Below are 13,901 nucleotides of genomic sequence, written 5' to 3'. Positions count from 1 at the left end.
GTGAAGGCCTAGGTCACTGTGCCTGGGTCATCCCTCATGGTCACCCCGCAAGTATGGCGAGGCGGTGAGACAAGACTCAGGGCAGTGACTCCAGGGCGCACCTATGAAATCTGTGGTTCTTTAACTCATGCAGCCTTTACGTCCACTGGGAAAGAGCCGGCTCTCTACAGACACTGCTTAAAGCACCCAGGAGTCAGTGTGACCATCGGTCAGGGGAAGGCGGGGGCCGCACAGATCGCCAGCAGGCAGAAGCTAGGGGGCGCCCTGCGATGAGCCCCGGGTGGCTAACTGCTCCACGGCTCCTCCACCTCCAAGAACCCACAGGGCTCAGAGCAGCTCCAAGAGCGATGATCAAAGGCGGGCAGGATCAGGCAGTCTTAAAGAAGCCAAGGTTAGAGAGGCAGGGAACTCAACATGCCCCATTCACCGGACTCTGAAGATCCGTATTCACATTAATGAGGGCACATCCATCTTTCTAGCACGATTCTTACATTTTAATCCCTTTCAATGAGAAGATTCCTAAGTTCTGAAACAGCATCCCGAATGTAATTTAATCTTTTCTAAACGGCTCGGTGACAGCATGATTGTGAATGTCCCCGGTTAGGTCTTTTTATTTTTGCTACTTCATCCCTCAGTGTCAAGCTCTGTGTTATCGCTTCTCCTTTCACTGGGGATGTCTACAGAGCTGGAAGTCTGGGAGACGGTTTCCATCTGAGGCTGGGGGCAGCATGGTAAGGGGGCAGCTTCTGCAAGCGGCTTGCTGAGCTTCCCCTCCTGGCTGCCAGGGGGTACAGCCAAGTTGTTAGTATTTGTTTGAGATCACAAGTGAATGAGTTCTACGTGGTCCTGTGTATTTTTTTTTTTTTTAAGATTTTTATTTGAGAGAGAGAGAGAGGGAGAGGGAGAAGCAGACTCCCCACTGAGTGTGGAGCCCCACTTGGGACTTGATCCCAGGACCCCGGGATCACGGCCTGAGCCGAAGGCAGACGCTTCACAGACTGAGCCACCCAGGCGCCCCAGTCCTGTGTATTTCTGCGTTAAGACTAAACCAAAAGGGAAAGAATGCCTGATGCTTAATAAGAGTGCTATAAAAACTACATCTGCCCAGGGCACCTGGGTGGCTCAGTCGGTGAAGCGTCTGCCTTCCGCTCAGGTCATGATCCCAGGGTCCTGGGATCGAGCCCCGCGTCGGGCTCCCTGCTCAGCGGGGCGACGGCTTCTCCCTCTGCTCCTCCCCCTGCTCGTGCTCTCTCTCACCCTCTCAAATAAACAGACTAAAACAAAAACAACAAAAAACATGTGCCCCCCCCCCCCAAAGCCCTGAAACTTCAAATTAGAAAAAAAACGCTGACAAAATAAGAACAGCCTTATGCTCACAAGGATAAGCTTTAGTTATGTGCAAAATGAGTCTGGATGCCATGTCCCGCTCCCGGCCGAGTGCGCCGCCGGCCCGTGTGGCCCTGGCGGGGGGGGTACGGGGGACTGGGCAGGGAGGGGTCAGAGAGGGCGCTGCGGATGCGGACGGTGGTCAGAAAAAGATTTCTTTTAAGATAGGTATTTTATCAAAGTATCACCTTCCTACAACATTTATGTTAGAAAACTGTCTTAAGACTAATAGGCCGGGGCGGGGGGCTGCCTCTGTCGGTGGAGGAAACGACTCTTAATCTCACGGTTGTGAGTTCGAGCCCCACGCTGGGCGTGGAGCCCACTTTAAAGAAAGACTCATTGGGGGGATAAGCACCAGAAAGGCCCGGAAGCCCCGCGCGCGCAGGACCGCGGCCTTACGGGTCTCTCGATGAGGTCGATGCAGGGCTGCAGGTCGAGGCCGAAGTCGATGAAGCTCCACTCGATGCCCTCGCGCTGGTACTCCTCCTGCTCCAGGATGAACATGGTGTGGTTGAAGAGCTGCTGCAGCTTCTCATTGGTGTAGTTGATGCACAGCTGCTCGAACGAGTTCAGCTGCGGGCGGCCGGGGTTCCGAACATGGGGAGGGAGGGAGAACAGCACCCGTCAGTCACCTTCTGGCAATCGACACAACTCCCGGCACGCTCCCAGCTAGGGACCGGACGGCGCCGACCCCACGCGACCAGGGTGACAGAGCCCGGAGGCCTCTGCCAGTCCCCGCGTCCGTCCCCCGTGGCCCAGGCCGCGTGACTTCAGCGACACGCCCCGAGGAGGAAAAGAGAGAATCCTCGACTCGGTGCGCGACGTCTGTGATCTACGCATACGACAACTCCTAAAGTTCCTACTGCTGAAGGGTTCACGGCCACAAGCGAAGCAGCAGCGAGGAAGGAAGAGGGAAAAGGAAGGAAAACGGACGGGGGAGACCGTGGACGTGCGCCTGTCCCCCCTTCTCCTCAGCCGCCAACTCTGGGGCAGCTCCAGAAAAGTCCTCTTGGCCTCACAGGGTCGTTGATGAGATTCCGGTCAGGCCCCACACGAGCCCTCGTGCGTGCGAGGCTCCAGGCCGCCTCTCCACGCGCTGCCTTCCCTTAGCAGTGTCCAGGCTGGGTGGTGACAGAGGGGGACCAGGCTCATGGTGGTGAGCACGGAGCAGCGTTATGTGTGTCCCGATTTGGCCTTGTGTGTTCGTTACACGTCAGCAGGAACAGCGCTAGCGTGTCGCCCTCGGCCTGAGCAGCTTCCCCACGTTAGACACTGCTGTTTCCTCCTCGGTGAACTCTGCCCACTTCTCTACTAGGCTGCTGTTGGGCTGGAGGGCTGGAAACGTGGAGGGGTGGAGGCGTGGAGGGCTGGAGAGATGGAAGGGTGGAGGTGTGGAAGGCTGGAGGGGTGGAAATGTGGAGGGGTGGAGGGATGGAAGGGTGGAAGGATGGAAGGGTAGAATGGTGGAGGGGTGGAAGGGTTGAGGGGTGGAGGGGCTGAAGGATGGAAGGGTGGAGGGGTGGAGGAGTCTAACTTTTACAAGCAATCACCTCACATATTAGAAGTTCTCCACCTTTGTTCCTGCCTCCATGCTGTTCACAGGTAGCATGCGCCCATAAATAACCTCTTTCATTCGAAAAAGGGCCCTCCTTCAATTAGGGAATGCGTAATCCATCTCCGAGGAACAGATTTATAGTCTGAAAAAGCCATTCCAATCCTCTCCCCGTTGGGGGTGTTCTATTATTTCAGCAGGAGGTCACGCTCGGAGGGCAGGGGCCGTGTTTGCCTTGCTCAGCACTGGATTTCCAGCGAACGGCATCAAGATTTGCCGACAGAGGCCTGCCCGGTGCTGCTTATTCACGTTTAGGTAAATGCATCTTGTTCTGCCTTGGGATTAGGAGATCTTACTGCTCTATTTAGCCTGGGCAGCTCTGTGTCATGGCATTTTGTAAAAAATGAGACTTCTACTTCTTTTCCATATTGAAGCTACCACCTGTATTTTTACACCATCCATTCTTACGATGGTAATGCAGAGCACACAATGACAAATGGACAAAGAACTGTGTTGCGAGGTCTCACGTCACCTGCTCGTGACTGTGGTCAGCCACGGTCACCTGCTTCTCGTGGACCCTTCCAGAGAGGTCTGTGCACTCTGATGTGTGTGTTAAACCTTGACTTTTTCTTTAAACTTAACATATGTGTCTTGACGTCTTTCCACAGGAGAAAATCAAGCCACCTCCTTCTTTATGACAGGTGCACGGTACTCCACGGTATGGAGATGCTGTTATCCAGTGAGCCAGTTTCCTAATGGTGGACATTTAAGCTTTTTCCTAAATTCTTTCCCCAGGACAAACAATGCTTGTGAAATAATCCTGCGTTTTTCACTTTTTGTATCTTTCGCCGGTCTGTATATTCAGAGGTCAAAACTGCAGTTCTTCAAGTCCTATAGCTTTATCGTGTTTTGTCTTTTTATAACGTCCTTTCCATTTTCCAGAATTTTACTATTATTTTTCAGTAGTTCAGTTTCCAAGTTAGTTTTAGAAGGTTCTCGTTCTCCCCCACCGCTTAAAATTCCCATCAACGAGTTTTGAACACATACGTTAGATTTAGAGATAACATGGGGAAGATTCACGCCTTTATGATGCAGGATTTTCCCATCTGAGAACAAGGGATGTTCTCCCGTGTGGTGTTCTTTTGTTTCTCACGCAGCACCGGGAGGTTGCCTTCAACTAAACTGTGCCTAGTTCTTCTTAAATTGATTCTTCCAAATCTCATGTTTTTGTCGTAGTTGGAACTGGGGCTCTTTTCTTCGATTGCATCTCCTGACTGTTTGTGTAGACAAGATTTTCTTTTTTTTTTTAATGCGATGTGTCGCCAGCCACCTTCCATGATTTCTCAAGTTTTTTACAAATCAGTACATATTAATGCAATCTCTCATAGCAGCAGCTCACCGGGTAAGGCTGCCTGGACTGCTGACAGTTCAGGTCTCCTTGGGAGACCGAGCATCTTAAAGGAGTTCATTTTATAGCAAGACAGTTCATCAGCCAGTCGTGGCCAAGGGGGGCGGAACACTGATCCCAAGAGTGTGTAACTTAGTATTTGTGCCTGATCATTCGGTCGGTCCATCAAAGAGACGCGTTTTTTTAGGAGACCAAGAATATATCGTCTTTCTTGCAAAACCATACCAGACGTGTGTCTACACACCTGTGAGGGATGGATGCAGAGTGTGTGGACAAATCCAGTCAGAGTGACAGCAAGATACACGGAAATCGTCGCCGGATCTCCGGGACACAGCACGATCTGTCCGCAGTTCCCCGTCTGTGCTATTCCTCTCTCCCTTCCGGCAGCCGTGTCTTAGCCATGCTGGCTTTCTAGCAGTTTCTACCACTTGACAATTCTCTCCCGTACAAGACCACTGGGCTTGCTCTCATTATGCTGGGGGCTGCTCCTCCTCCTCCTCCAAGGAGGCTCACCTGTCAGCGCTGCAGAGACCCCTCCTGGGACCCTGCTTCTAAAGCTGCCCCCCACCCCAGTTCTTCCTCACAGCACCCCTGCTGGACTCTGCTAGAAGGCGGGGACTGCACGTGGTACACAGGCAACGGGCATTAATGCTGATTCCAAGAGTAATAAATAGGAGGGCAGGGGGAGGGGCGGAAGAGGGAAAGAGAGAGACGGAGAGACGGAGAGACGTACCTCAAATATTTCAAATCCAGCAATGTCCAGGATTCCGATGAAAGATGCTCCCTGACGCTTGGTCCTGTCCAGAGCTTTGTTGATCCGGTGAACGAGCCAGCGAAAGAGCCGCTCGTACGTAGCCTTTGCCAATGCCTCTACTGCAAAATCTGCCTGTAATTAGACAAAAATCAACCTTTTATTCTGCAGACGATCGCAACAGAGCGTCACCAGGTGTTACCTGGAGTTTAACGTGCTCCCAAAACCCAAAAGAGCGTTTGCTACTGAACCCTGTCTCCCTTTCGTATAGCACCGGAGGGTGTTAGCACAATTAAACGTGAACTGGAGGTAACCGGTTTCAGGGAAAGGCGAAGATGCCCAGGAAAAATAAAGCCCTCATGACGCCCCTGGGGCTCAGCATATCGGCCCCGACTCCTACAATCTTGGTGCTGGGCCACCCACACAGGGGCCGGTGAGCAGCACGCTCCACCGTGGGTGGGCTTCCGAGGCAGACGACCTATTTACCTGGGGGAACCCGAAGGTGACATTTCACGTTTACTTTTTAAACAGTCACCTTTAAAGTTTTTCGGAAAAAGAGAAAACGGAACAACATACAGTACCAAGAACCACCTGTTATAGGGAGCCCTTATTAACGTTTGTTACACGCGGATGGGAAGGTCTCAGGACAAGGGCCTGTCATTCAGACAAATGGGTGCTGACAGCGCTGAACTCACCTGCTCTTTGGTCTGGGCTTTCTGCACGTAGTCTCGGCCGACCTTGATCCGGGGGGTGAGGATGGCCCGAGTAAATTCCATCACGTTCATCCCCAGGAGATGGCAGAGCTTCTGTGCAACTAGAGCGTGAAAAGTCCCCTAAGCACCAGCCCCCACCTGTGATCTAGTCACGACACACTCAGGAAGAAGCCTTATCAAAAAAGGAACTGAGTCTTCAAGGACAAGGTTCGGGTCTTCCGTCCTCTCGAGTGAATGCCGCTCGTTCTTAGGTAACACGAGCTGGGCAGCAGGTCCTTTTTCTGGGCAGTTTACTGGCAACCCCCAGGGGATGCCCAGCAGGAGGCTTGATTTCGTGTTAAACATTTCAAAGCTGGGAGATTTCATGTTAAAATCTGGATTTCCTTGAAAAATACCGACAGTATTTGGCAACACGGGGCCTATGCTCCTGGCAAGGGAACAATTGCCCAGAATCCTGACCTACAGCCCCCGTTCGGGAGGAGCCTCGTGGGCTCTGTGGCGTGGTCTTCGTGGCGTGTGGCCCCCGGTGCTGGGGCAGGGTCTCCACCGCCACCCCGGCTCGTCCCTCACTCAGGGGCTCGCCGGGCGGCCGCCCCACTCCACATGGCTCCGAGGGGAGCCTCATGAGCTCGCTTCCACGCACACGGCACCACGCGCTCGGAGAACACGCAACGAGTCGCACGACACAGGGCCACCACACAACACGACACAAGCAAAACCTGCACTGGTCCGCGTACCTGTATTTTCCGGCATGGACGCCTGATCCGTATTTCGCTCCTTTTTGAAAGAAATATTTCCGAACTGTAGCACTGAAGACACTACTTTAAGCATTGCTTTACACGGGTGTAAAAAGGAAAAAAAAAGAAAAAACAGAATTATTGCCTCAAAATGGAGCAGACGTAGCCTCACTCATTCTGTGCTAAGAAATCAGCTACACGGAACTTTGTCGGTAAATTCCCGGCTTCCGGGAATTTGTACAATCAGGGGCGGTCGTCATGATTTGCCTGGTCATCTTGTGGCTCATGCTCCCCCCCCCCGCCCCCCCCCCCCCCCCCCCCGTGCAAGTCTCGTCTAAGGAGCAGCCGACTCGCAGGGAAAGCCCACATACACAGAATCTCCTCGTGAGAGAAGCCCATGATGTGCATCGCCTCCATGGTCTCCTGGAAGTTGTCTTTGTCTTGCTGCCCCGGGATGGGGATGTAGCCGTTGGAGAGGAATCTGTAGTTATTAAACCCTTCGAGGAGCAAATCCGCTGGGAGGAAAGAGAATGGGATGCGGTGTAACGCCCTCCCACGGACAAAGCACGCCCGCCGGCGCCCGGGGCTCATCGCAGGGGAGCGGTGGCTCGCGTCCTCCCCACCCCCACACACTTCCTGCCATACTTTTTCTTTCTTCGTAGATGCATTTCAAAACCACACACAGTTTTCCATCCTCCGTGTCACTGAGGGAAAACGAGGCGGTCAGCTAAAAATGGCAACTGGAGTTTTGGGGACAGCGGTTTACCAGCTCTATGGAATCGGTAACCGGGAAATGATGGATGTTCGTTTTCCAGGTAACTCCGCCTTACTGTTTTTAGACTTAAATAGGTTAGGCGTCTTTTGAGGCAAAGTTTTTAAGCCCTAGAACCAATAAGCCTATGTTAGCAAAGCAGCTGAAAGCAGGCATTATGGCATCAATATGACGCCATGAACATAAAGACCAGACATGGACGGTACAGACCCCCATCCCAGCCAATGCCCTGAAACCCTTTCTCCGAGCCAGTCCGTTGGGCAGTGAGTTTGCCTTTGTGAGTGACGCACCACCTCTCTGTACGATGGGCTATTCTAACGGCCGCCCCCACTGACCACTTGTGTCTTAGGGGCCGTGAGTCAGAACTCAACGTTGCCTTTCGAGAAGTGTGTTCTTCGAGAGGAGCAGGATGTCTCTCGGGGGGATCAGAAGAGAGAGGGCTACCGATCCCCACACTAGAGTTTATCACGTGCTCTCCTGCAGACGTTCTGCTGAGCGCGCCGAGCCCTCAACCCTTCCCTCTCTCGTATTTCACCCGCACTGGGTACTGACTGCTTTTCTCTTTCTACCTCCTTCTTGTTAACACTTTGATCTTCTTATTATTTTTTGATTCATGACTAGCGCAGAGTTATTGCCAGTCTGAAAGCCTGAGGCCTTCCTCCTCCTGAGCATCACACACTGTCATCAGCTTGAACGCTTAGTTTCTCATGACAGTGATTCTATTAATTTGTGGCTCATTTTTTTCCCTTGTAGGTCTCTCATTTCTGGGCTCAACGCTTACACAGGTGTCTGTGGTTAGCAAAAGCCTGGACGCTGAGTGACAGAAGAGTACAAGGCCCATGTCAGTTGGGATCTCTGGAGAATACACGTAATGGTCACATCGAAGGAGCACTGAATTCAAGACTCAGAAGAAATCAGGAAGTTGTGCATCTTCCCCTCACCCTCAAATACCTCTGATCCAGCAAACTTCTGACCCGGCACTTTGCCCCCAACCAGTCCCTAAGCTTCCAGTCCTTAGGATTCAAGACAAAATAAATTGAAGTCCATTATAAGCTCCTTCTAGTACTCGTGGAAGCATACATATTAACTTCAATTGTAAACCCGGGAATAAAAATATTTACTGAACGTAACTTTATTATTTTTTCTTACTTTTTATCCTTACAAATGTTGAGACAGAACTTGTATAAAAATCCATCATTTGTCTTCTAATTTAAAACTTCTAAATTTTTTTATCTTTATTCGAGAGAGAGCGAGAGCACAAGCTGGGGGAGGAGCAGAGGCAGAAGGAGAAGCGGACTCCCCGCGGAGCAGGGAGCCCGATGCGGGACTTGATCCCCGGACCCTGAGCCGAAGGCGGATGGCCTAACCGACTGAGCCACCCAGGCGCCCCTAGGAATTTCTTTTAAAGAAAAGAAATAAACATAGAGAAGATAATGTGACACTGCCCACGTAACTGCCACTTAAAATCAAGTATTTCTCCCATGGCATGGAAGTTTAATTTCATTTCCATTTTGGGGTGTGTACGAAATGACAGTGAAGCCTGGAACAAGACAGGCTGAACCGCACAGGTCCGCCCACACACGGGTTTTTCCCCGCAGAGTCCAGTTCTGTGAGTGTGTGCTCTCTTCCTTAGAATTTTCTTAGCATTTCTTCCTCCAGTTTGCTTTTCTTATAAGAATGCAGCATATAACGCATAGAACGTACAAAACACACGTTAATGGACTGGCTGTCGGTAAGCCTTCTTGTCAACAGCTGGCTGCAGGTAGTCAGGTTGTGGGGGAGTCACAAGTTATTCACGGATTTGTGACCGTGTGGGGGCGTGGTGCCTCCAGCCCCGTATTGTTCCAGGGTCGACTGCACGGTTTCCTCAAAATGTTCTCTTTCAGAAAAACTTAAGACAAAAAACCATATTCCGATAAATAAAAAATAGTAAGAAACTTTGTGACTTACACTTTAGGTGTTCTCCTGCTCCGGATAACAACTGGTAAAAGATATGAAAAGTACGTTCGTCTTTTGCTTGGCGAACGGCACGAGATTTTTCCAGAAGGTCTGAGCGAAGATGGTTAAGGATCGAACCGAAGAGGTGGCCGGCCCTCTCTCAGTGTCTATACGAATATGAGTTGTAAAACGGTTTCTTTCTCAGATACCCATTAGCCCTCCGGCGATGAACCATTCTGAATGGTTAAAACTCGAAAGTGAAAAAGGAAACTTACGCACTACGTCCCTCGCTCATCTGTGGGGATCGTGGATGGGAGGGAGCTCAAAGATCAGGGTGCTGCCCTCGCCCCACTCCACCCCACTGGCCCCTACTCCGGCTTATATTCAAAGAACACAGCACCAAACCAGGAACTCTAAGAAGCTATAAAAAGGAAGTTGAGTTGCTGAAGGCAGGAAAAGCCTTATAGCAGTTTACCACAATCTTACAAATAAGGAAACCATGGCACAAAAGGGAATTAAAATAACACCACTAGTAAGTTGCAGAGCCAGGAATCAAAGCTCGGTTCGACCCCACAAGCCATGCGCCTGGCCCCCGTGCTCCCCGAGAACTCCTCGTGGAAAGCCTCACGCCGGTGGTGCCGGCCCCTCGACATCCACCGTCTTGCTCGAACTTTCCAAACACCGGAGACAGCCCTGATCAGATCAGCCACTGGCCTGCTCACGCTACCTCTCCAGAGCTGTGAGCCCCCCACCGGGGCTTCCCACATGGCACCTGCTCGCCCCCAACCCACTCCTGCCTCCCAGACCATGGCACACCTGCCTGGGCGTCTGGGGCGCAGATCTGGGACTTCCACCAAGCTGAATTAATTTTGTACATGCCATATAGCTTAGATTTTCAATTAGATCACCCCAAACACATCCTCCACATTTGGTGGAAAATACGTTCACACGAATGCCATAGCAGACCAATGCGAAGAAACTCTAGATCCATCCCCCGTCATTTCTCAAGTGATTCTTGTGTCTTCTGGCTCTGAGCGTATTCAGAGACGTAAGACACAATTCTGAATTAATGGGAATATTTTGATCTCTCCTTTACCTGAGGGATAGAAACGTTGTATTTCTATCACGGGATCTCTGATACTTGTCAGCAGCAGCAGAGAACTGTCTCCTATATCCTTCCTAACTGGCATCCCATCATTCAGAATCATTTCTATTACCTCTTTAATCCAACTAAGTCTATATGGAGTTACCATTCCTAAAGGCCACTCTATGCATGTGACATTTCCTCAGACAAGTCTATGTAGTTGGCATTTGTTTTTCCTCTAGTTTTATTCTGCTGAACACTAACTGAAATGACTTGAACTCTGCACTTTCATAAGGCTTGTTTTGGGGGGCACATGCCCATCCCACGAATACCAGGAGCAGATGGTAAAAAGGGGTAACCTAACACCCAGCTGAAGAGTGGTTCAATAGGATGGTATTCATCGGGAGGTTCTTCCACCATATCAACATTTCCTGGGTCACGTGCAGGCAATCCTTACCTCGATGGGACTCTCCACTGCCCCAGCCATGTGAACAGGGCAGGGCCCACTGTTAAAACAACCACCACTAGCAAAACAACATTTAGGGGTTAACATTCGGTAGCTGGAAGTATCTGACCGAGTCACGATCTCTCCGGGCTTCAGTCTGATCATCTGGGTGACGGGAGTCATATCACAGAGGGTCCACCTTGAGGCTGGCCACAGGGGAAGTCACTCTTTAGTCTGGATTATGCCGTTATGAAAAGGATACACGTTTCAATGTTGGCCCCAACGATATAGCCAGTTACATCAAAGTTGATCCGAATAAACTTGCCCTGAAGATAAATCACAACAAGAAAATTAGAAGTAAGTAAGGACACAGAGGGTATGAACAAATAAAGTTGTTCATACCAACGCGCCCTACCAAGTGTCCATGAGTTGGTCACAAAAATGGGTCTTAAATATTACCTCGAATAGAAAGGGAAGGCAAAAGCCTCCGGAAATTCCCACAACGTGGCAATAGGACGCAGCTACCTTCCCGGGCTGTGACATAATAAAAATGAGACCCTGATCAATTAGAACTTGGAAAAAACTCTCCTCCATAATCTGAGATAAGAGATTTCACAGCATTAAAGGAACGCTGTATCCAGCCCCATAATGACAGGCTTGAGAAATGAAATAATACAATTTCCTAGGAAAATAGAAATCCATTCAAGAAAAAAGAGAGAAAACTTGAATAGATCATAATCATTAAAAATGAAATATAATTACTTATTCAAAAATGATGGATTGGCCTGATGAAACAGTTTTGCAAATTCCTAAGGAAAATTTAATGGCCCGACTGCACATAACTTCTTTTTTTTTTTTTACACATAACTGTTCTAAGGACACAGAAAATAGTGATTATTTCATAACTCATTTCATAAAGTTACCATAATACTGAATACCAAAACTGGTAAAGTGATTGTAAAAATGAGAAGGCAAAAATAAAAGCAAGTAGCTCACAAATTAAACCCTTTGCAGAACAAAGAAAACTGACGAATGGCAACAGATGGTTTATTCCACGACTTCAATGCTCGCTCCTCATGCAGACGGTCAAGGGACTGGAGGGCTTTCCTTGGGGAAACGGACAAGCTGATTCCGAGACTTACAGGAAAATGGAAAGAACCTAAAAGGTCACAGCGATGTTGAGGAAGAGGAGCAGAGCCTCAAGGACTTGCACTACTCGATTTCAAAAAGCTCTAAGTTTATGAGGACAGGCTGGTGTTGGTGGGGGGACAGAGACACAGATCAATGGATCAGAAGAGAGTCCAGAAATAGACCACACGTCTACAGTCAACTCATCTTTCAACAAAAGGTGCCCGGATAATTCAATAGAGAAAGGACCAATCTTTCCAAAAAATGGTGCCTGAAAAATACGTAAGACAAAACCAAAAGAACCTAGACCCTTCCTCACACCATATAAAAAAGTTAACTCCGAAGAGATTAAACCTAGAAGCGTGGGCTAAAACCATAAACTTCTTTTTTTTTTCTTTTTTTAAAGATTTTATTTATTTGACAGAGAGAGACACAGCGAGAGAGGGAACACAAGCAGGGGGAGTGGGAGAGGGAGAAGCAGGCCTCCCGCGGAGCAGGGAGCCCGACGCGGGGTTCGATCCCAGGACCCTGGGGTCACGACCTGAGCCGAAAGCAGACGCTTAACGACGGAGCCACCCAGGCGCCCCTAAAACCATAAACTTCTAAAAAAACAAAAACAAAACAAAAAAAAAACAGGAGAAAATCCTTATGACCTTAAAGTAGAAAAAGACTTCTTAGAAAGAATGCAAAGAGCATGAACCTTTAGAGTTTATCAACTAAAACCTGATAAACTGGATTTCATCAGGATCTAAAGCTTCTGTTCTTCAAAAGACACTGTGAAGACAATGAAAAGAGAAACCACAGACCAGCAGAGAATATCTACCAAATACCTACCTGGGAAAAGACTTATTCCCAGAATATATAAAGAACAATTCAATAACAAGACAACCCAAGAAAAACATTGGGTAAAATATCTAAACAGATTATTTCATCAAAGAAGATATGTAAAGAGTCAGTAGTATATAAGAGGATGCTCAATGTCATGAGTTATTAGAGAAATGCAAAATAAAATGAGCATAAAGAGATACCAGGACATACCCACTAAAATGGCTAACATTCTGAAAAAAGACCAGCAATGAGACAGAACAGCTAGAACTCTCCCACAACCCTGGTAAGAATACAAAACAGCACAGCCACTTTGGAAAAGCCTGCGGGGTTTCGTATTAAGTGAAACCTAAGTTACCATATGCCCCAGCAATCTCACTCCTAGGTAGTCACCCAAGAGAAACAAAAGCACGTGTCCACATCGACACCTGAAGTGAAGGTTCAAAGCCACTTTATTTGTAATGGCCCTCCGATGGAAACAACCGAAAATGTCCACTGAGTGGTGAACAGATAAAGAAACTGTGGTAAGAGGGACGCCTGGGTGGCTCAATCACCGAGCGTCTGCCTTCGGCTCAGGTCATGATCCCGGGGTCCTGGGATCGAGCCCCGCATCGGGCTCCCTGCTCGGCGGGAAGCCTGCTTCTCCCTCTCCAACTCCCCCTGCTTGTGTTCCCTCTTTCACTCTCTCTGTCGGATAACTAAATAAAACTTAAAAAAAAAAAAAAAAAAGAAAGAAAGAAACTGTGGTATAATCACACAGTGGAATATTACCGAGCAATAAAAAGGAACAAGCCAGTGATACACCCAACAACGTGGATGGATCCCAAAACAGCACGATGTGGTATGAAAGAAACTAGACATAAAACACCATGTGTTAATAGGATTCCATTTACCTGACATGGTCAAGAAAACAGACCACCGAGACAAAACAGATCAGTGGCTCCCAGGGCTGGGGAAGGAGGAGGCAACAACATGAAGGCGAAAGGGAGGTTCCTGGAGTAAAGGAAATACTCTCCGGGCCACGGTGCTGGCCTCAGTATGATACGCATGCATCTAACCCCGTCTAACTGTACACTGAAAAGGGTGAATTTTATTGGATGCAAGATATAATTCAGCCTAATTTTTATAAATAATCAAGGGAGAGATCTTAGGACCCCTTAGA

The 13,901-nt window shown here is 49.1% G+C and overlaps 1 protein-coding gene across 1 annotated transcript in view; it reads right to left on the bottom strand.

The window, feature by feature from the left end:
• The window catches only part of MYH10 (myosin heavy chain 10), a 114,485-nt gene that overhangs the window by 49,758 nt on the left and 50,826 nt on the right, over positions 1-13,901 (bottom strand). Inside the window, exons 6-12 of the mRNA XM_028125035.2 lie at positions 11,049-11,112; positions 9,270-9,368; positions 6,919-7,062; positions 6,548-6,643; positions 5,793-5,911; positions 5,080-5,232; positions 1,786-1,959 (exon numbers count right to left, since the gene is read on the bottom strand). Coding sequence (XP_027980836.1) covers positions 1,786-1,959; positions 5,080-5,232; positions 5,793-5,911; positions 6,548-6,643; positions 6,919-7,062; positions 9,270-9,368; positions 11,049-11,112 — 849 coding nt within the window. The remainder of the gene's footprint in view (positions 1-1,785; positions 1,960-5,079; positions 5,233-5,792; positions 5,912-6,547; positions 6,644-6,918; positions 7,063-9,269; positions 9,369-11,048; positions 11,113-13,901) is intronic.

The sequence above is a fragment of the Eumetopias jubatus genome, unplaced genomic scaffold (genome assembly GCF_037043125.1).
Source record: "Eumetopias jubatus isolate StellerSeaLion01/CBP00866 unplaced genomic scaffold, mEumJub1_p1.0 scaffold_10, whole genome shotgun sequence".
Classification (NCBI taxonomy): domain Eukaryota; kingdom Metazoa; phylum Chordata; class Mammalia; order Carnivora; family Otariidae; genus Eumetopias; species Eumetopias jubatus.
This window is presented reverse-complemented; position numbering and strand designations above follow the sequence as displayed.